We start from the raw sequence: 22,035 nt of genomic DNA, 5'->3' as shown, positions 1-22,035 counted from the left end.
GGTAAATGTTCCCGAGTCGAATTTTTCACTTTCTGCATAATCACAGTGGAGCCTGGTGTTTAAACACTGTGTTTGAGAGGGAATTCAAGCTTTCGAGTTTCTCTGGACACACATCTGTCCTCTGCCGTAAACCTGCGATGGATTTCACAATGTTCACAGTTAGACGAAAAAGGTGAAAGTAAACACAAATTAATAACAGACATCCTGAGGGCGTCAGTGAACCCCATTGCAACATTCGAGGCCACCTTTTCCCTTCTCCTCCAGATCTGTATGGAACAGTACACTGGTATGACATCACAGAACTGAGGATTAAAGAAACTGTTTTGTATTGTTTCTGGCTATGGGAGCCAGATGTGAATATTCCCTTACAGAACAAAGTGGTCCACCATAGAGCACAGATTTCTAGTTTTCTTTCCTTTAGGGGAAAATATGTTTAAAAAAACAACATCAGCGTTTGCAGTTAATCTACCATATATTTCCCGAGGATCACATTATGTATTTTTATCCCATCGTGAAAAAAGTTTATGGGAGGTGAAAACACAAACATGGCAACATCCACAGGACAAACGAGTGTCGACTCGACCCAATCTGACACATCGCGAAAACATTCATCATCCATCTATAATCCTCCCTGTGTTAATCAAACGATTACCCCATACCACAAGAATTTAGAGTTCACAGCTAATTGCTAGGTGAGGTTGCTGGCTCAGCTGCTGCATGCGCTGCATGCCTACCTTCACAACTGCTGTGCAGTTTGTGTGAGAAAGAGAACAGCAGGTCTTTTAAAACATGGACAAATAAGCTGTTTGTGAATATGAGCCGTCTCGACACAAAATGAGCCATAACAGCTTCTTTCTTTTTTTTTTTATAAACACAGAGTTGTTGGGATTTATCTGCACGTCAAAGAAGTAATTCCTGCGTGACCCATTAGTTAAAGGAAGGTTATCATTTACTCAGAAGATGAAAGTGGGGCTTCACAGGAGGAATTTTTCTATAAAAACATTTCACTACGGAATGCAGTGAAGGCATCTTTGTCATCTTCTGCTCAATCAGTTCAGGCCGTGATTAGTGTATATAATCATTTGTCGGGAATTAACACAGTTCCATGGGGAAGAACTTTCAGAAGTCTGTCGTTTGGATAATTAATCAACCTTCCTTTTCCAAAACACATTCAGGAAGTTAACATGTGTGGTATTTGTGTTTTATTGGAAACAAAAGAAATTTATCAGCCTTTAAATGTGGAAATAAATGGGATCCTTGAATTCAATTCTTAGAGATCACCCCACCATATTAATTTATGAGAGGCAAAATGCAAACTGTCCTCAAATGTGCATAGGGACTGAACTAACAACATGGGATTTGTCTCAATATAGAAAAGATAAATAACTCTTGGAGACTGATACAGCAAATCTTGTGCAATAATTTCATGTATCTATTCGCAAATAAATGCATCTAGAGAGTTCATATAGATTTAAGAAGCATAAATAAGTGTCCTGTTAAATCACAATGTTTTACAAACATTTACAAAAGCAGCTGCCAGACATTTGGCCCCTTTTTCTGCAGCGAGACATGGGTGTTACTAGACGTTGGGTGTTTAAGGGTCTGCTGTGGCGTGGACACTTAGACTTAGTTTGACACTATGAGGTCAAGGTGTCAAGGGTCATATCAGCTGTCCAGCTCAAGGTCTGTCTCGACACGGAGGTCGTGCCGAGAGGAATATTTTCGCCGTGAGAACTTGAGACAGAGAGCGTCTCCCAACTCGTTCAGATGGTGCAGCACCTGAGGAGAAAAGAAAAGTATATGTTTGATACAGGTGAGAAAAGAAAAGGATAGGAATTTCATGTAGGTACATTGTGTGTGTGTGTGTGTGTGTGTGTGTGTGTGTGTGTGTGTGTGTGTGTGTGTGTGTATACCTGGTCAAGCATGGCTCTTGTGTGTGCCGCAGACAAACAGAAGCGAGCTCGGGCCTCTGTAATCGGCGTGGCTGGAAAGCCTACGACCACAACACCAATTTTCCTCTCCAGCATTTCCCGAGCGAAAGCCCTGGTACACAAAAAAAAAAGATTTAGTGTCTTTGGGTTATATTCCTTGAAATTACTGAATGCAAATATCCTGAACCCTAAAAAAAAGCGTCCGTAAAAAACACTGAAACTGAACTGACCAGATAACCGGATCAAAACTATTCAATAACCTCTCTCACATTTCAAAATGTGCAGTGACCCCCAGAGCGACCTCAGAATGAGGACGCATTCGCTGCTTTGCCTCATCACATTAAAAATCATGAAGAATGCTGCTCTTTTCTGGCCCCTTCCAAATCCATAATCATGTGGTTGTGATGTGCGGTATGGATGACTTTGTGATCGTTTTTGTAAAGCATGATAAACGAATTCAAAAATGCCGTTTTACGTCACTGAGGTCCAAAGAAATGAATGATTCCTCATTTTGTGGCAAAGTGGACAGTTGTGGGAGGTTAACGCGAACGCTGTGTTCTGAAAATGGTTTTGATGGTTTTACAGTTTGGTATATTCTGTGGATGTGTGTGTTGATGTGTGTGCAGTGCTCATGGACACTGGGCGTCTTTAAGATCTACTATGACCCTGTTTACACCTGGTATTAGATTAGATCCCAGTCAGATCCCAATGTGGACAGTGAAGATACATATTAACACCAGGTGTACATGTAATCAGGTTAAAGCCACATCTAGATACAATCTTGATACGAATGCCAGGTTTAAACAGAGTCAATATGTCATTAGGACAATGGCAATTCAAAAAAGGGGAAAAAAGTAAAAGCCAGATGTAGATTTAATATATAGTAGAGCAGCTATACACACATATTATTCCCATACTGTTGTTATGAAAGAAATACACTTAAGGTCTGAAATAAAAACTCACTGACAAAACTACAACGTTGTCATTGTTTCTCCAAATAATATTTGGGGGTAAGGCTAGTGAAATCTATAAAAAACTGAGCAATATCAAACCAAAAGCTACTACTCTGTCAAAATAATAGTAGCTTCTGATTATGGTAGTTACCGAGCAGGATTGGTCTTGTCACGGATATTAGTGGTGACTGGCATTGAAAGACACTTTATACCCAATTGATTAGACCTTAGTGGCTGAAACAATCCAAAATTATAACTAATCAATACCCGATGTTGCCTCTTAAGTGGTTACAGATACACTACAGTCCCCACGACTGATTCATGGAGACGATAAGAGTGCGTGCGATGGCAGCCGTCCAAATCACTCAGAGATGATTCACAGTGAGCTGACCTGAAATGGCCTCTGACAGCGATATGTAGTGAAGTTGATATCTATTAATTCAAAATGAGTCTATGCATTCATAAATATTCCGATAACCTTACTCTGAAGGAGGTGGGTGTTTTCTACTTACACCACTTTGCCTGGCATGTAGAGCAGGATTGGAACCACAGGCGAGTCATCATTGCCGTAGATGATGAAGCCCATCTCCTTCAGTCGGGCCCTGAAGTATCTGGTGTTCTCTGCCAGTTGGCGGATCCGTTTAATGCCTCCAATGAAAAAGACACCACCAGATGTATGAGTATAGGTATGAGTAAAGCACCAACTTACTTCTGTTTTTTTCTGCCATATATTTCCCCTGCATGGAGCGACATCACCTGTCAGTAGAAGCTAATGTGGGGTGTAGTGTTATTTGTAGTGCCACCTCATCCTGAGTCCTGCTCCATCTGGGCCATTCCGGCCTCCACTATGAACTCGCCCAAGATTACAACTCAGCTGCGCCAGCAGATGGTTCAGTTTTATCGGCCTGACGGCACAGAATATGCACTCGCTTGTGCCAAAATGGGGGTTTGCAAATTGGACACGATGGATTTCGCACAAAATGAGTGACCGTGGGCCGCTATTGGAGCGCAGCCATGAGTGACACTGAAAACAAACAATGCGTAAGCATCTCATGTGTTACAGATATTGTAAATATATCGGAAAACAGATCAATGTCAGCAGAGGTCGTCTGTTCCTAACCCCCCGCGTGTTCCCCAACAATGCGAGTCACTGGGGAGCCTGGTTATACTGCGGCTGCAGCAGAGTTTGGCATGCCCCAGCCTTGGAACACAGCTGTTTCCCTCAGATTACCTGGGAACAGGTTGGCACTTCTTTCAAAGGGATATAAAAGAGCACTTTAAATCTCCTTATCTCAGCAGAGGGAGAGGGGGGAAAAAAAACAGAATTCGGGCATCTGCCAAAAAGCACAGACCCCATTTTGTAAATTATTCCTCTCTTGCTAAGATAGAGGGCTTGAAGGTCAAAAACCTGCTGTCAGACACAAATCGTATGAGTAAGATGTGGATGTTACGGGGTTTTTCCTCATTTCAGAGCTGTTGCCATCAGTTTTATATTAAAGTGTGAAATTCATCATCGAAGAAGAGAAAGATGAAGAGGATGGAGGGAGGGAGACTGAGAGAAAGTGGAATTAAAAACCTATCAGGCATGTATGCAAACAGCCTGTGACATTCCTTGTCACGGTGGGATTGGACAGTGTTTTGATGGACACTGGCGCTGATGTTTTGAAATACTGCACTGTTTGCGGTGCTCCCTCTCCCCTGTCAGACAGGTCAAGACTGATTTTTTTCCACAACAGCTATTTCACTGGGCTACGTCAGACACAAAGCATGTCTGGTTCAGAGCCAGATGAGAAAGTTACTCATCTCTGCATGAAACTACAATATACCTCCGCCGTGAGACACCGGCTCGCCACGCTTTTGTCCTTGGAGAGATTAACCCATCGCAGCACTCTACTGTACGACAGACATGTTCTGTCCTTTTGTTTACACAGTTATTCCAGTTTTTTTCCGTAAAGAGCACAATTTGAGTCGTGCAGATTTGGGTGAAATTGAGTGACACTGCTCAGAATAATACTCTGCTTACTACAGCTACTACCAGGACTCCAACTACAATAACTCAAGAGGAATTGCTCTGGTGGTATCGGGACTAGTCCGGTAATGACTACTTCCCTGCCCTTGTGTCTGATGTCATTAAAGCAGAAACCTTTCAGAGGTACAGCCTTCCTCACAACACACATATGAAAATGATTTCCTCTCCGCTGGGGTCACGTGTGCCCGGGGACTGCACGTCCCCCCTCTCTCTACCACTGCAGACCACTATAATCGCTACCACATTTTCTGACCAAGCAGCTGTTTGTCTTTCCCTGCAGGTCTGGACTTACTCCTAATGTTAACATTGGTACTAACCTCTGTGTTTGGTTTGCTATTGTTTCCATAAAGATTATATGCAGGTGTAAAAAGTTTTATAAGCCAGACATAATATTTGCCCGTGTAAAGAACATCATGCTTGACAAGTATGTGAATAATAAGACTGAGATTGAGGGTGACATTGACTGGATGGAGACCCTCTGTGCTCAGGTACTCACCCTCTGTGCTCCCGTCTTTTCCCATAATGCACTTCATGGCACGTATGATCTGCTCGGTGACAGGAGGGGACATGGCCGAGGAGTACACAGCACTGTGGGAATGACTGCGGAGGTAGTCCACCAACTCCTGCAACATAGCATAGTGTCACACAGATTAGCAGCGATAACGTACAATATGTTTACAAGATATTTTGGTGTGAAAAGTGCACTGATGGTGCATGTATTTACAGAGGTAAACAGAGCATGTTTCTTTTCACACCACTAGAGAGAGCTCATGTACAGCCAGCACCTGAGAATCAATTAAAATACCTCGAGTCGTCTCTCCGCCACTATGATATTCCTTGGCACTGATTGTAAAATAGCTCTGGACCCCTTCCTGCTCTGCACTCGGAGTGAGCCAGGGCACTCATTTGAGAAAGAACGGTGAAATGAGCCAGAATTAGGACTGTCATGCTCATTATTCCTGAATGTCAGCAGGAGATTAATTCTGCTCGTGGTTGTCAAGAGAAGAGCAAGATTTCAGGAAACTGATTTGGTCATGGGTCCCCAGAGCATGTGTGTGTAAGTGGTCTGAGGTTGGGAGCGGGCCTGGAGCTGTGACGGGCTGCTGCTCGGTGGCTGCGTGGTGGCCAGTGGGTGCGGGGCGATGACACGTAGCCGGAGATGCTGTCTGGCCACCATTTCCACTCGCTGCCATCTGTCCCCACTGGGCGGCGGCTGCGGCTTCATCACACACATAAGGGGAAGGGACTTTAGTGGAAATACTCAAACGGAGGATAAGAACCCTGAAACAACCTGACATCTGTTTTCGTTTTAAGGCGGGGGATTTTCACCGCTTTAGGGCCCTGCAGGATTTCGGTGTGACCAAGATAAACCAGTTAAGAGAACATGTCCGAAATGCATTTCAAATCTCGGGCGCGAAGTGACAGTTTAGTGTTTCCTCAGCCAGACTGTGGCCACAGTACTGACGTGGCGATACATGTCCACAATGCCACAGAGCTGGACCTGTGCCAGAGCAGCACACACACTTCCACATATTTGAAAAACCTTCTCAGTGCAATCCAGGCTTTAAGTAAAGGGTGAATTAATTATCTCCTAAGTCTCCTTCATGCAAGGTTAAAGTGAATTAGAAGGAGCTCGGAGTGTATTTAACCGGGTATTTATTTTTGGTACTCTCATAAAATAGCTATAACATGACTGTTTTCCAGAACACATCTGCAGAGTGTTTTGTTGGTCAGCTCGAATCTACTTAATGTAAGATCTGGGGGATTCACCACAACAACAAATCTAAAGGCTTTCTCGCTTTTCCTGCCCGCTTCTTCCAGGAGTTTACTACAGCCAGCTGTCAAACCAGGCAGAGTGTTCATACTTCAAACATTATCATGCTTGTTAAAAGTCATCCCGTTAAATCTGGAGCGCAGTTCCGATGCCTGCCACAAGAAGGGGCTGGCCCTCTGCCAGCTTTACCTTCTTATTATAGCGGAGCAGGGCTGCGCCAACATAAGGCAGCAGCAGGAAGGGTCCCTCGCTGTATACCTAATTCAAACAACATGGCTGTTTCCTCGGTTGCTTTCTAATCAACTGCCACAAAACCGATGTGGTTATGTACTAAAGTGTACCTTTTAATGGAGTAAAAAAGAATTACAAAGGCCCAGAGTCACAGCAGAGGGGAACATTTGTTGGACACATGAGAGCAACGAGAGAAGTCGGATGTATGATTGAGTCCAAGACATCTTTAAAAAACAGACCTGGGAAAATAGTGTATGATGTATTTTAACCTGCTTTGGAGCCAAAGAGGTTAATGTTGTTGCACAGACAGTGGTTGTCAGGTTGTTTAAAAAGTGTCAGGAAGGTATCAGAGAGTCAACTCCTGGAATTTCTTTCAATTAGTTAAATCCCTCTAATGTTTATTTGAAATTTATCTTGACCCTATTTTGGTCCAGGAGGATTCATTTTGCATAGCAACCAACTAGTTTCTGCCTGACTGGTTTAATGCAGTGTTTACAAGTTCAGTCTTTTGAAGGCGAGCTATGAACTGGTGATATGGAGGGAAATGAGAACGGTGACGATAGATGGTATTATAATTCAAGAGAGGCTGGGTTGTTGAAAAGCAGAGCACAAAAAGGAGACACCACCTCTTCTATTGAATGTTGTGCTATGAGTGGATAGTAGTTGTATCATATCAGAGTATCCAATGTGTTAAGTTGAGGCTATTTGGTGTAAAGGATGTAAAAGTCTGGGGTTTCCTGGTAAGCCAGAGGTCTTGATGCTGCAACTCCCTTTACGGTGTTCTGCTCAGGGCTTTTAATGAATGTCACCTCCCCTCTCTGGAGGTCAGCTCCAACTAGAGCTGGGTATTTATCAAGCTTTAGCTTGTCTTTATCCTTTGTTTTATTTGACTCTTTTAAAAATCTTTAAATCTATACTTCCCTTACTATCTAATAAAAACCAGAAAACTGGTTTTGATGGATAGTTGATAGTTAATAAATGTGTGAAAAGAAATAAATGTGTGAAAGAAAGTTAAGTGCTTACAAAAACTAAATTAAAAGAAGGAAATTTCTAATATTTGGATGGATTCATAATGATAAAACTGTTGATACAAATATAGATATAAAATATGAACTACTGGCAACGAATGATGAAGTGAAGGTCCACACTAACCTTCTTCCCTGCGATGTAGCCTCCAGCAGCCCCGAAGCTCTTGGTGAAGGTGCCCATCATAACGTCCACATCAGCTTGGTTCACACCAAACAGCTCAGTCACGCCCCGACCAGAAGGTCCAACTGCTCCGATGCTGTGGGCTTCATCCAGGTACAGGTACGCTTTGTACTTCTTCTTCAGAGCGATGATCTCTGGTAGTCGCACCACTGAGCCTTCCATGCTGATGACAGAGAATACACTTACAAAGGGAAACAACAAGGGCACACATTTCAAGCCAAACTCTTAAAATGATTAAGTTTAAAAGGAAAAGAATGTGACCCCGACCTCACACTTAATCTACTGCAGAGCATCTGTACTCCTGTTAATTCATATTGCATAAATTGTCATACCCCAATCTTCCGGGAATCTTTCTACTGGCCCCTTTCACTTTACTCCCACCACTCTCCAATGTCTTCCTCCCCTCTGATGCAAGCCTTTTAAGGATGCAAACAGACAGCCTTAGCGTGTATATGGCAGGCGAACGGAGCAATCTCAGACCTGCGATCCTTGCTATGGCTCAGAACGTCTGCAGCCCAAACAACATAAGACAGGGTTTCACCAGGACCGGTGTGGACGGACATCAAAGGCAGGCCCAGGATATAGCTAAAGCATGCCAACTCCTTATCCAGGCTTTTTGATGTTACCGGAAGATGATAGATGGAGCATTAGTTCTTTAAGGGTCGTACTAAAAGTCAGCATTTCTCTCTAATGTCTGTGCCTGACACTAGATGTTATTACCTGATAATCTGCAATCAAGTTGTCTCTCAAATTACCAGGACTGTTGTGGTACCAATTATTGTATAAATAGCAATTGATGGCCATGTTTAAAGGTTTTCTTCTTTGTCTGATGAGTGGTGTCATAAAACCATTAGTGAAAAAAAATTACGTTGACAAAAAGCACAATGAATGTGCCATGTATTAATTTTAAAGGCCTGCGTTAAAGGCGTAATTGAAGGCAACAAAATATGGAAGTGATGAACAGTTGGTGCTGGGGGTGTAGCCAAGTCAATCTCTGTGGCTTCATTTGGCCTTGATTTGGAGCTAATGAGCAGATGGAGAGGGTCACTGAGACTCAGGACAGCTCACTGCCGGGAGAGACACACAATACCTTTCTCCACTCTCCAGTAATTAAACGGTATCCAACCACACATGCAAGCATACACACACTCACGCACGCAAGCACGAACGCACTCTATTATTCAAGGGTGGAGAGGGAAGCAATTGAAAAATAGGACCATTACAGGGGCTGCTAAACACAGGCTGAAAGCTCTCCTCAGGTTACAAATTAGGATTTCTACCTGAGTTTGGCAGCACTCTGCTCAAAACCCCCTGGATGCCCAAACTAACAAAGAGTGATGGCTCAACTGACCGAGGACATGGGTCAGAGAGAGAGAGAGAGAGAGAGAGAGAGAGAGAGAGAGAGAGAGAGAGAGAGAGAGAGAGAGAGAGAGAGAGAGAGAGAGAGAGAGAGAGAGAGAGAGAGAGAGAGAGAGAGAGAGAGAGAGAGAGAGAGAGAGAGAGAGAGAGAGAGAGAGAGAGAGAGAGAGAGAGAGAGAGAGAGAGAGAGAGAGAGAGAGAGAGAGAGACTTCACCACTGTGTTTGTGCTGGTTGACAGCTGACCTATAGATGCCTTCCACCATGATGAGGATCTTCCTCCAAGGCCTGTGAGTTCGAGGCTGTCCTGAGCAAACCGCCTCTCTTAGCATCTTCTCCAGACTGTGCATATCTGACACACACACACACACACACACACACACACACACACGCGCGCACGCACACGCACACACACACACACACACACACACAGACACACACACACACACAGACACACACACACACACAGACACAGACAGAGAGAGAAAGCAGGCCAGAATTAAACAATAATCAAAATTCACTTCTTATCAAAGGAAAAACAAAGAACTTAACACTTGAAATCTCGTGCAACTTATCACTTTATATGTACAAAAAGTATACAGTACAAAGAGTGTTGCAATAGTCAAATGAAGGAACACCAACTAAAGCAGGCAACAGAGAGCAGAGTAATAATTCCCCCAGGGCAGGGCAAGTATTTTATCTGAGAGAAACACCTTCCACAAACTGTACTCAGGAAAAAGCGCAGCACTCTGCTCCTGCAAAATCTGTATCAGAGAGGATTACTAACCTAGCTAAATATAGTTTTGGCCAAAGGTCTGTTCAGCACAGCCTGCAAGGTTTCTTAAGATTATGACTGAAATTTTGTCTTCAACAAAAATAATTTCCCAGTGGCATTTAAAGTTTGTAACATTTGATGATCCTCAGCTTCCCGCCAGCAGGTGGCAGTGTTGAATAGCTGTAGTTAATTGGGAGCACCATTCAAAGTATGACTGCAATCCAACCAATTCCAACTGACCAGCAGGTAAAACTGACATAGCTAATAATCTGTCATAGCTGATTGATATCGCCGCCTCAACACAGAAACAGGTTTGCTTAACAGGCAGAAGATGCTCCTCTGATAAAACCTCTTTGTGAAGCTCCACAGAGCAGCGGCAAATCTGATGTTACCATCAGCAGAGATGGTACAAAACTCGACAAGGAAAGGAATCCACAGTGGCTTTCTGTGTGCACAGAAAGGAATGAGGGGAAGATTGTTTCACAGTTAAGCACTGATTTAAGATAAGACTCCGTGTTGGGGAGGACACTAATCTTTGTTTGTTGTAAAAACCCAAAAATCTTTGCTGTCCTATATTTGCACTGACACTCTGGTTGTACAGGTGCAACGAGCTTCCTAAGCAAAGACTAACCTTCGGTGAAAACAGTGTCAATAGTTGAAAGAACAGGAATGCTAACCTTCAAAAGGACTGTCCTTAATCCAAGGTTATGTGAAGTATTTCCAACATACCCTAATGCACACCTAACATATGCTAGACAGGACAAACCAGCTATTCCCACTGGTATGACATTCCAACTCTCTTCAACATATGCCGCATATATATATTATATAAATATATATATTAAAACTTATCCTGTTGTTGTGGTTACGTTGACTGTTATAACCCTTTTAGTAAATATTGGCTTTGTACTAATAAAAGAGTGTCTGAGTCTGGTGCTGGAGGTGCAGAGGCAGGGAGGGGTCAACTGCTCAGGTGCCTGAGGGCTGCAGACAGGCCTCTGGGATCAGCTCGGAGGACCCATAACTGACTCGGCTTGTACCTGTCAGGACACATTTGCTGCGAGAGGACTGGCTCATTTGTCCTGTCTCCTGAAAGAGCAGGGCATGTTTCCTGTGCAAGCACAACGAATGTTGTATCACCCATGCCTATAATAATTATACCTTATAATATATTTCACAATATAACAATTTGATATCATAACAGAGAACAGAAAGTTCAAGTAAGATGACATTTTCATCTGAACCCCCCCCCCCCCCCAAAAAAAACTAGATGCTCTGCTGCCGATGGATAAAACACAGTCGTGACTGTAAACTGAACCCATTTCATTACAGCTTTTACTTTTGCAGCTCTAAACACAGAATATAAAGTAGGTTTTTCCTAAGGCAAATTCTGTACCACACAGAAAGTAATATGTTTCCAACTGTAACAACAGTTTGGAAAGAATAGAATAAAAAGTGAATGTGAGCAGCAGTATTCACTGTGGATACACAGAGAAACTCACATTTCTTCAACAGAAAATCTCAGGGCATCAAAGACATTTTGTTTGATGATCTGGAAGGTACATGGCAGGAGTAACGAGTGTTAAGCACCACACATTTTGGCTGGAATGAAACTGAAACAATGTTGCTCTTTCTATTTCTAACCTTAACAATGTTGTGTATTGTATTTTTGTTGACTATGACCCATGTTAAATTGAGAAAATGACCAGACTTACTGTTGTGTTTGAACACCCGGATGGTCGCTCCAGACAGTCTGGCCCCTAAGATGAGAGATGTGTGGTTGAGCTCATCGCTCAATATCAAACAACCCTGAAAGCCAGCAGAGAGAAATTTCGTTAAGAAAAGGGGGGAAGCAATTAGTTTGTAAAGAGTAAACCTACAGCTGACATTTTCACATGCAACAATTGGAAAAGCAAAGACATAAATAATAAAATGAGGATGGCTTATTTCCATTTAGCTACTTCAGTTTCAGGGGCTCTGGTATTTTTCATGCTGGCTCATAATCACGTCTTACAAGGACACAAAACAGGGTCACTGTTGAGCATTTCCTACTATGACATGTCAAAATGTCTGCTGTGAAAAAGGGCTATACTGAGGAAAATCCCAGCAATGTGACCAGAAGTATTTATCTTTGGTTTTTGTTTTGTTTTAGGAAAAATGTATTTCAGCATATCTTTTGTGCTTTTATTCTGTATCCTTGGTGTAATGTATACTAGTTGGTGTTCTGAAAAGATCTACTGTACCTGGCTAATTATCCGTAAGACCCATTCCTCTTCCAAGCCCCGCCCTCATCCAGGATAAAATGATAATAACCTGTGTCCTCTAATGTATGGAAATAGTTGTATGTAATGTATATGTTAGCCATTTTTCACTCCTTTCATGCCTGATGACGTTTCAACCACCACACATCACATTTTTCATAATGGAGAATATCATTCGTACTGCATAAAAATCTGCATGCAAATGAATTCAGTGGTTCTGCAGCTCATTAACATATTTAACACTGAAGCTCCAAGCGTTTGGGTGCATTAGTTTGAATGAACCCTTGTAGAGGGTAGGTTGACACTTTCTCAGTGACAGATACCCTCGGTTTGGCCTGGGGTCCAGCTGGCCTGGTCCCCGGTCTACCAGCAGCTGTCAGTCTGCCGGCGCAGCAAGGCCTGTCCTGGAAAAGCCTGTCCCTGTAGGACAGAGTTGGCAGCATGGGCTGACCCCAGTCCCTGTAGGATTATTGTGGGGGCCGCAGCCAAAGGGAGTGCTGCACCTCTTGAGCTGCATAAATGACCCCATTCTTATCACTTAAACCTTCAGCCTCTCCTTTCTCCTGTCCAGTCCAATCAAAGATATTCATGCTGCGTGTTGCCCCTGGTGACCTGTGGTCGTCTGTGCGAGCCAGGCTGGTGTGCGGACAGGCCACAGTATGGGTAATCATGCCCTTGAGTGTTGCCCCTCCTTATCTTTTTGTCTAAAAGCAGCCATGTACGCCCGGAGCCTGGTTCCTCTAGGCTACTGTAATGTTTAATTATTTAATTTAATTTTAATTAATGGGGATGGATCAGGAGTTTGCAGCTGAGTTTAGTTGACTGTTATTCATTCATTTAGGCCAAGTGTAAGAAAGGAACAAAAGCTAAACTAATTAGATGAATTTCTGCTGCACTGCGAACATTACCCTCATATGTAGTAGATTTCCTACATACAGTGGGGAAGGAAAAGAACACACCTTGCCAACAAGTGCTGGAATGTTCATTGAGTTGGTGGCGAAACCCATCCCAAAGGTCATGGAGGACTCTACTCCGAGAAAACTGGCCACAAGTTTCTCCAAATCTTCGTGGATTTTCAGGTTTCCTACAAGACAGAGATCACGTGACAAGATTACAGTATCTGTTAGTTTATCTCGTTGTCTTGTATTCCCTGGGCTTTGCTGGTCATTGTTATTCAATCACAAGTTTTGGCAGAGATGAATGCCTCCTGATAAAAAAGCAAGAGGGCCACAGACAAAAGCCCAAACAACCAGCACGCAGTGCCTGCGTCTCCCACTCTCTGAGGACTTTAAGAGGTTTATAAAGATTCAAGGTCTGGTAAATTTGTAATTTAGTTCAACTCAGGTAATATCAAGGCAAGTCCTGCAAGTTCTAAAATAGTTTTGCAGCACATTTTGGGACTGAGGCGGTTGGTTGTAACCCAATGTGACAGGTGGGGGACCTGAATTAATTTAGAAAATTGATCAGAATGTAATCTGTCACCTGACATTGTGTTTTTCTATTTTGTGCAATAAAAGAGGGATTCTCAGGTATCTCTGGAGCGCTTCCAGTACTGCCCTTGTGGTCCGCTGATAAAAAAGAAAATTACTGTTATAATTGTAAGTTACAGAGAGCTAGGCAGTGAAAGGTTCTTATATACTGTATTTTTTTTCCTGCTGGCTCTGGGCAATGTTATATGTGTGGGAGAAATATACTATAACATATGAGTTCAATATATTTCAATACACTATACTATACTGTAGTAGTATACTTACTAGCCATTAGTGATGCAGCCAATAACTGCTAATGAGTGTATTAATAATACAGTTTATTACCCCATTTTCAATATTCTAGGGACTGTTTCTGAATATCTACATATTCATAATCCAACTCTTTGAAAACTGCTAGATTAAAAAAAAACACATTTATTGAGACACTGTGAATGAAAATGAGTCCTGGTGTTGAACTCTTGTGATGTCATTGAGGGAATCCTCATGAAAACACGATGCATGGCTTGGCAACACATGGGATGCTAACTGTTGTAGCCATAAACAATCACAATCAGTAACTAACCAATCACAGCAGGCATGAAAAAGTTCAAACAAACGGAATGTTTCGGGGAGGAGTGGAAAATCTGTATTGAGTGATGCATTTAAAGCTGTAATGCAGTGAAACAGCTCTGTCTTTATGCTGATTCCCACTCGGTGCTCTCCATCAGGCCTTGCGCCAAGTCAAATCGATTCATACATCTCCTCAACCACTCAGACTCATGGCCCCTGCTGGCATGTGCTGCTCTTTTAATCAGACTGCACTGGCATTGGCTCTCTTTATAGAGCGTTTTACTCAGACATGGATTCCCAGGCATGCCTTCTTATTGATAGAGTCCTTATTAGATCTCTTCTTCGCTTACTTGAGTATCATATACTTCTCATTGAATGCGGTGAACAATGTCACCTTCCTTCCACCACAATCATCAAAGCTTGTTGATGAGAAAACTCAATAACTATTGCCAGGGTTGGAAAGCGTCGGAGAGACAATAAAGATTGTGCTTTCAAACTGCAAGCAAAAATGTATCAATATCATTGTAAATAAGTGACTGAGGCTTTTCTTCAAAAGCCTTTACAACATAACATAAAGTAGGGGGGTTAATCATTAGACAAATACAGCAACTTCCTTTAATTGTCATATTTACTCTGATGTGTTTGGTCATTGATTTGAAAGTGTTATCATTATCTAATTCACTGTATGTTAATGATTGCAGGAAAGGGGGGAAGAGGGAGCTACCCATTAATAAAAAAAATCCCTCAATGTTTGACATTAATGTTTGACATTAATTCACAAGGCATGCTTTCAGTGCACTTTGGATCTACTGACTTATGCCTATTAAAAAAAAGAAACACCTGAAATTGCACTCCTTGTGCACCCATAGTGCAGTCGTGGGAGACCGATTTATAAGTTTCCAGTCACTTTTGAACTGAACAAACATAACTCCACATTTGGAGGGTGTCAGCGGCACAGAGAAGAAGCTTTTTGTGTGTGTGTGTGTGTGTGTGTGTGTGTGTGTGTTGGTACAGTAAATAAAAACAACCTCCAGGAAATTTTGATTTTGACGATTTCCATCAACAAAAATTGCTGCGTGTGTACTTAAACACTGGTGATGATGGTGTCACCTCTGCTACAGAGACACTAGGGTCTCTTAATAATTAATGCTTAATAAGGTCTCATGGGAGAAATGCTTGTTATTTCTTAACCCATTCGGTGAGCCCGCTGAAATGCAGGATACAAACACAGGGAAAAAAACTGTCTCATTTTGAAAGAGAAATAAACATAAATAAATGAAACAAATGAATAATGGATGGTGTGGAGTGTGATTGTGATTGTGTGTGTGTGGGTGGGTGTGTGTGTATGGGGGGTGTACTTGCATTCTGACAAACAAACTTACAACTAATGATCACATGCCTCTGGTTTTCTCTGTACTCGTCAAACTGTTGTTATCATGCAACACTCACTCAACGACTCACCTCGCACTGAGCCTGTATGTCAGCTCACCTTCTGCTAGTCTGCACTCAGTAGATATCGGTGTCGGAAATAAATAGAAAATAAACATCACTGACAGCAGGAGAAGCAAGCGCTTCTCTAGAGTAACTTTGCTAAGTGTGACCTGTTCAATAAGCCCCACAGTGTAAACCCGTCGGTCAGGTTCGGTCAAAAAACACAGAGCTAATTTCACTGCTACCTGCGCCATTGCTGTGCTGTAACATGAGAGCCTGGTATAAAAAAACACTTAAACTTCTCCTTGTTCAGGGTGTTTCATAATGTCACATTCCACTGTGATATAATTTCCCGCAATCCGCAGTGTGGACCAGTATGTAATGATCTCAGCTTATGCCCAAACGGTACATAATTTAACAAAAGGGTGAATAATTCATTATACATTGCAGCCACTGAAAGATAATTAAACATGTGGGCAGTGTAATTCACAAGAAAGATAATAAATGAGATGAATATGAGATGAGGGAGATGGAGTTGTATTTCCAGTTTGATACCCAGCCTTATCAGTGCCACTGGAGCCTGCCAGAGACTTTTAAAATAGATGCACATGTCGGAAATTTGAAGCACTACAGGATGAATTAAAAGAGACACCACCAGTACGATGACAATCGAGAAGTGGACATCTTGCTCAAGATCAAATGATGGCCCTTATTGAAAGTGGCTCTTGAACATGCCATACGTTACTTTTTCACGTCCACGTTGTTACATTGACCTCACCTATTTCCTGCCTTGTGCTGCAAACCCCAACCCCGTACTGGCGTGTTTTGTCTGCCACTGTTTTCAGAAAATCGGCATTGTTCTCCGCAAAACCGAGGTAGTTGTAAGAGCCCATGTTGATGGCATTGTGTATTGTCCTCCCGGTTAACCTGCAAGCATGTAAACATTAGAAATCCATTAGCCTTTCTATATTTCCTACACATGCGCATGCTGAGAGAATAAATTAGATGCTATAAGAATTAATCAACATTCAATTAAATATAACTGATAGCCAAAAAAATGCTATTTCATCAGTGGAGTTCTGTTCATGAAAAGTCCAATTATAGCTACGTTTGTTTTTAAGTAAACAGCATGCAAAAGCAGCATGACCTGATTTATGCTTTTCCCTCGTTCCCGACTCATACTGCCAATTACCCTCCTCGTGGCTTTGTTCATATTCCCCATGATAATATCTTCCCTGACCCTGCTGTGCAGTACAGAGGAATCTAAACTGTGGTACAGAAACTCAGGACTGACATTCTTTCTGACAAATAACGATCCTGTCTTCCGCTGTTACCTCATTGGAAAGGAGATGAATCTATCCAGTTAAATATTGGTTGTCTCGACTCTAGGTCCAGAAGAGATATGATTATGCTACAAAATATTTGCTGGCCTGTCTGAAGCTGAACAAAAAAAACCTAGTTAAGTGGAGAAATATAAAAGATTATGAGCCTACAGTATGTCTCATCTACATTATGTCTGTCTATCATAGATGACTCGATTATAGTACCTGAAAGTCCAGTTGTAGTCATCAGACACCCTCTCCATCAGGTCAAAGACGGGTCCTGGCAGGCTGCATACGGGACGGTTCCAGTTGTCTCGTACTCTCATGTACAGGTTCCGAGTGTAGAAGTTTTCAAAATCTTGATAAAGTGGTACAAATTCCTGAAGGCAGAGACAAACACTTACATCATCTAGGATGTCACAGAGAGGTGGAACAATAAAAGCAGAAAAAGTCCTTTTCATTTACTGATCACGAGTCACACTAAAAGCTACCTTAGACACTAGAACAAAGCAAACAATTAAAAATCTAATAAACTAAATATTAAGAAGATATGTTGAGTTGAGATACATTCTTTGATTTTCCAAAACAAGGATTTCAGCATTAACAAGAAAGACTTGTTAAACTTGAAACGTACATTATTTGCTTCAGTTTTTTCATTTCCTTGCCCACTTCCTCAAAGCAGTTTTCATTTGATGCTCTAACCCTTCAATGCCATAAATCATCACATTGTGCTCCCCTCTGCACTTCATTAAGGCAGCTTTTATTATTTTCTTAATAAACATTCAAACCAATTCAGCGATTCAGCTGTTCACCTTGGTAGGAGAGATAGATGAGCAGTACTGTAGCTTTAACAATTACAGTACTTCAGGAAAATATTCACATTGATCCCCTAAAAACAGTATTTACCAAGATTATTAGAGCTTTTGCCCTCAATAACCTGCTGTGCAAAGCATCTGCTTTGATCTAATGTAGCCACCATCACATCAAAGCGCACGTACAGTAAAGCTCTATTAACCTTTGTATTGCAAGTGACTGTTGTCAAAAACAGCAAGTGAGCTGCCTGCAATAATATTCCTTGTAGAAACTGCTTTATTGTATCTGCATAATGACATCCAGTACAACCTAACCAAAACTATGACAAAACTTGGACACACTTTTTTTTGTCCATTTTTCTTCAATAAGTTCTGCACCTAACAGAAATTATTAACGTCTACGAACTTATTTAAGTAATGATTTAAGTAAAAAAAAACTGTGGCAACACAATGGCGCTTATGTGGCATGTAGCCTAATCTACAATCTAAAGCACAGTTACAAAAAATAACTTGAATCCGCTGAGATTTAATTAGGTCTTCAACAGATATATTCTCTGTGGTGTCCTGTCTCATCCATGGCAACATTATAGTGCAGGAGAAAATGAATGGAAAAAGAAAGCAGAGGGAGAGCTAAGGAGCAAAAATAATTAGGAGAAAACAAAAGGGCAAAGCAAGCATACTCTACAATGTGCCTACGTTTGAGCTGATTGCATGATTTACCAACCTTCTGTTCCTCTCTTTCCTGGGCGAGGTGGCACTTCTCTAAGCCCACAGCTCTGAGGAAATCTCTGAGGTAGCCAAATAGGGTGACGATGCCAAAGCCCAGGTATGTCATGACAGCCACGTACATGGGTGCCTGTTCAAAGGATTCCTGATTCCTGTGCTGCCCGGAGGCAACACCAGTCCATGGGCCATTTCTCTATAAAACAAGAGGCCCACAAAAGCAGTCTTACATTGCAGACGACATAGGAGAAAACGATACTCTATGATTAAAGGCAAGGGAGGTTAACACACCAATTAGCTTGAATAAAAAGGAGACAGAGAGTGTCTCAGAAGTCACTAAGTAAAACTGGAGGACTATCCACAGTAACGTTACACCAAATGAAAGTTAAGCATTTCACATTGTCAACATAAAAGAAAAAAACTGATTTTGTGGAAACGCTCTGATTTGGTGTACATAAACAGATAAAACTAATATCTCTACCTGCAAAGATCTTGTTTGCACTTGAAATGTGTTTTGAAAGCAGAAAACAAATATAAAGCGACGTGAGCGAGATGTTTCAATGGTAACATTGTAACCACTGACATTATAAAATACTTTTTTTTACTGTGAAATGTATTTCAATTAGCTCTGGCTGACATTACACAAACCAACTGTTGAAAGGATGCAACCCCCAACCCCCCAATAATACTAGGATAGGAGTAACATACTGTAGCAAGCGTCTGTTCTTCAGAAAGATAAACTGACGTTGGATTTCACAACTCACTTGTTTACTGAGGGTATTTCCAGAATTTGCAAAGTCACTAATTTCTATCCATCTTGACAAATACAATCCTGACACAATGAAGAATATCTGAATCCACTTCTACAGTAGAAAGTCTTTCTCTTCCACTAATGATGGTAGTCAGTTGTGGCGTTTTCTATTATATATATATATATATATATATATATATATATATATATATATATATATATATATATATAAAATATTAACAATTATATAAAATATAATTAAAGTATTTATTTAATTACTTCAGAGTTTATAAAAGTATGCTGTTTGACGCCGCCGCGTCACTTCCGGCTTCCATGTTTTTGTTTGATCAATGAGCCTGGACTCGGATGCCTTTTCCTGTCAGAGCTTGCGGATAATTTTTTTTGTTGTCATTGTGATTATTGGCACAGATAATGTCATAGCGGTAAGTGTTACTGTTTGTGGCTACGAGCTTTAAAAAAAGAAAAAGAAAAAAAAAGTCACCATTAAAATCTGGCGTCTTAGGGCTAATGCTAGCTAACCGTTAGCCCCTTCAGTCGCTGAATCTAAGTAGGAACAAAGTCTCATGTATCATGTGGTCAATATGAGGAACAGATCATACAGTGTATGACTGGAATGACTTAGGAGAACACTCCCCGCTCGTTTGTCGTATCAGATATCATACAACTTCCTCACTGTGAATCAATCACGTGACTCTGAACGACTGACTGACGCAGCCGCAGGTGGTGTCGCGTCTCTTAATGAGCTGCTCGATGCTGCGGGAAAACTGTGTCATGATGAAAAATTTTAAAAAAAGTATACATTCAGAAAACAAAAAGCCAGATTAACCAGCTGGACGAAAGCACCTGTTTACACCTGACTCTGCCGATGTGCGCAGGCAACTCTTCTCCCGGACCCATCTGTGAAAACAGCGGCTGGCGCCCCTCGTCCGGACCACTCGCCGGAAGGCACAGATACTGAAGCTGTGGAGGAGGCATGTCTGGGCGGGGTCGTTGCCACCTTTTATCGCTTCTGAAGAAACTAACCGCACTCATGCAAAATAAAAAAATAAAAATGAATAAAAAAAGAATAAAAAAGAATAAAAAAGAGGCAGCGGCTTCATTTACTTAAAAAAAAATTATATTTTAAAAGTAAAAAAAAAAAAATTGTATTAAGGTAGCCTCATCTCATCACGGACCCCGTCATCCCACAAAACAAAAACGCAATCTAACACGTGCATACATAACAGTTAGCGTCGTATTGATTTGATAGGAAATGAGTTTTTTTTCGTGACGAAAGAGGTAAAGAAGTTCAGGAAGTGTGAAGCAGGCGCTCCGCGGGGCACGCGCGCACACTCACACACACACACACCTCTCTGTTGTTGTTGTTGTTGTGGTGGTGGTGGTGGTTCTTCTTGATCTCTTCGCTCTTCAGTCCGTTGCAGTTGACTTTGCCGTTTACAGCAGCAGCAGCAGCAGCTCTTGTCATGTTCCCGAGCGCAGCAGCGACCGGCTGCTCTGTGCAGTTGTCAGGTGAAGTCAACTTGAGAGAGGCGACTTCCTCCTTCTGCCGCGTCGCTCCGGTCCCCCGGGAGCTGTTGGCTCACTTACTCAACTGTTTCGATATCGTGTAACTTGTGCCAACTTCCTCTTCTCATCAAGCCTAATACGAAACTTCAAACATCCGATTCATATTCACCGTGCTACTAGTTTTAGGTGTAAAACGTTATTTTAAATTATTTTTATTAAATTTTTAATTTATAATAATAATAATAATTTTATTTATAAAGCACTTTTCAGAAGTAGCTTCACAAAGTGCTTTCACAAAAACATACAAATCACAAACGATTCAAATCAGCAAGTGACTTAAAAGAAGGCACAATATATTCAACATTTTATCTTAAGGTATTCTCACCTTTTAATTAATGGACATGGGTGCTTTTATTCCTTTTTTTATTCAAGTACTGTACTTGAGTGGAGTTTTGAGTAGCTCATTTCATGAGTATCTCAATTTCATGCTTCATTTATCGGACACCTTTAGTCACCATACTGGCATGTGAATTTTTTTTGTATACAAAACACACTGTGGGGTTATGACATGATGCACTGTTGTGAAACTACAAATTCTGGTTGTGCATCTTCTTACAAGTGAATGCACCAGTATCAACAAATCCAGCAATAGAACAACATGTCACTAACAGGAGACTGTTACTGTTGTTAATAATATTGTGCATGTGGTCGGGGGAAGCTGATTGGCGAATCACAGCTGAACCCAGAGTCTCTGTGTACCAGACAGTGGCAGAGGAGAACCAGTTCTATTCTGAATGACGCCCCCCTCCCCTTACATGCGGAGTTTCAGCTTCTCCCCTCCGGACGGAGGTTTGCAGTCACAGTGCAGAACAAAGCGTTACAGAAAAAGCTCTAGTTCCCGCTGCTATTG

The 22,035-nt window shown here is 41.7% G+C and overlaps 1 protein-coding gene across 4 annotated transcripts; it reads right to left on the bottom strand.

Moving 5' to 3' along the window:
* Positions 1-1,185: 1,185 nt before the first annotated feature.
* sptlc3 (serine palmitoyltransferase, long chain base subunit 3) lies at positions 1,186-21,199 on the bottom strand. Of its 4 annotated transcripts, none has more exons than XM_035606174.2 (13): positions 20,968-21,192; positions 20,463-20,579; positions 18,849-19,043; positions 17,538-17,692; positions 16,769-16,917; positions 13,480-13,604; positions 11,975-12,068; positions 9,731-9,836; positions 8,071-8,290; positions 5,410-5,536; positions 3,397-3,532; positions 1,914-2,043; positions 1,186-1,779 (listed from the first exon to the last, which is right to left on the bottom strand). In XM_035606174.2, exons 1-13 carry the CDS (start codon positions 21,082-21,084, stop codon positions 1,666-1,668), a joined length of 1,785 nt encoding a protein of 594 aa, XP_035462067.2. In that variant the 5' UTR covers positions 21,085-21,192; the 3' UTR covers positions 1,186-1,665. The 4 variants fall into 4 exon arrangements, with proteins under 4 accessions (XP_035462067.2, XP_035462068.1, XP_035462069.2 ...); XM_035606175.2 differs by having other exon boundaries at positions 20,463-20,637; positions 20,968-21,120; XM_035606176.2 differs by lacking the exon at positions 20,463-20,579 and having other exon boundaries at positions 20,968-21,189.
* Positions 21,200-22,035: the final 836 nt, after the last annotated feature.

Source organism: Scophthalmus maximus, chromosome 10, assembly GCF_022379125.1.
Source record: "Scophthalmus maximus strain ysfricsl-2021 chromosome 10, ASM2237912v1, whole genome shotgun sequence".
Taxonomy (NCBI): Eukaryota; Metazoa; Chordata; class Actinopteri; order Pleuronectiformes; family Scophthalmidae; genus Scophthalmus; species Scophthalmus maximus.
The sequence above is the reverse complement of the archived record's forward strand: the minus strand, read 5'-3'. Positions and strand labels throughout refer to the sequence as shown.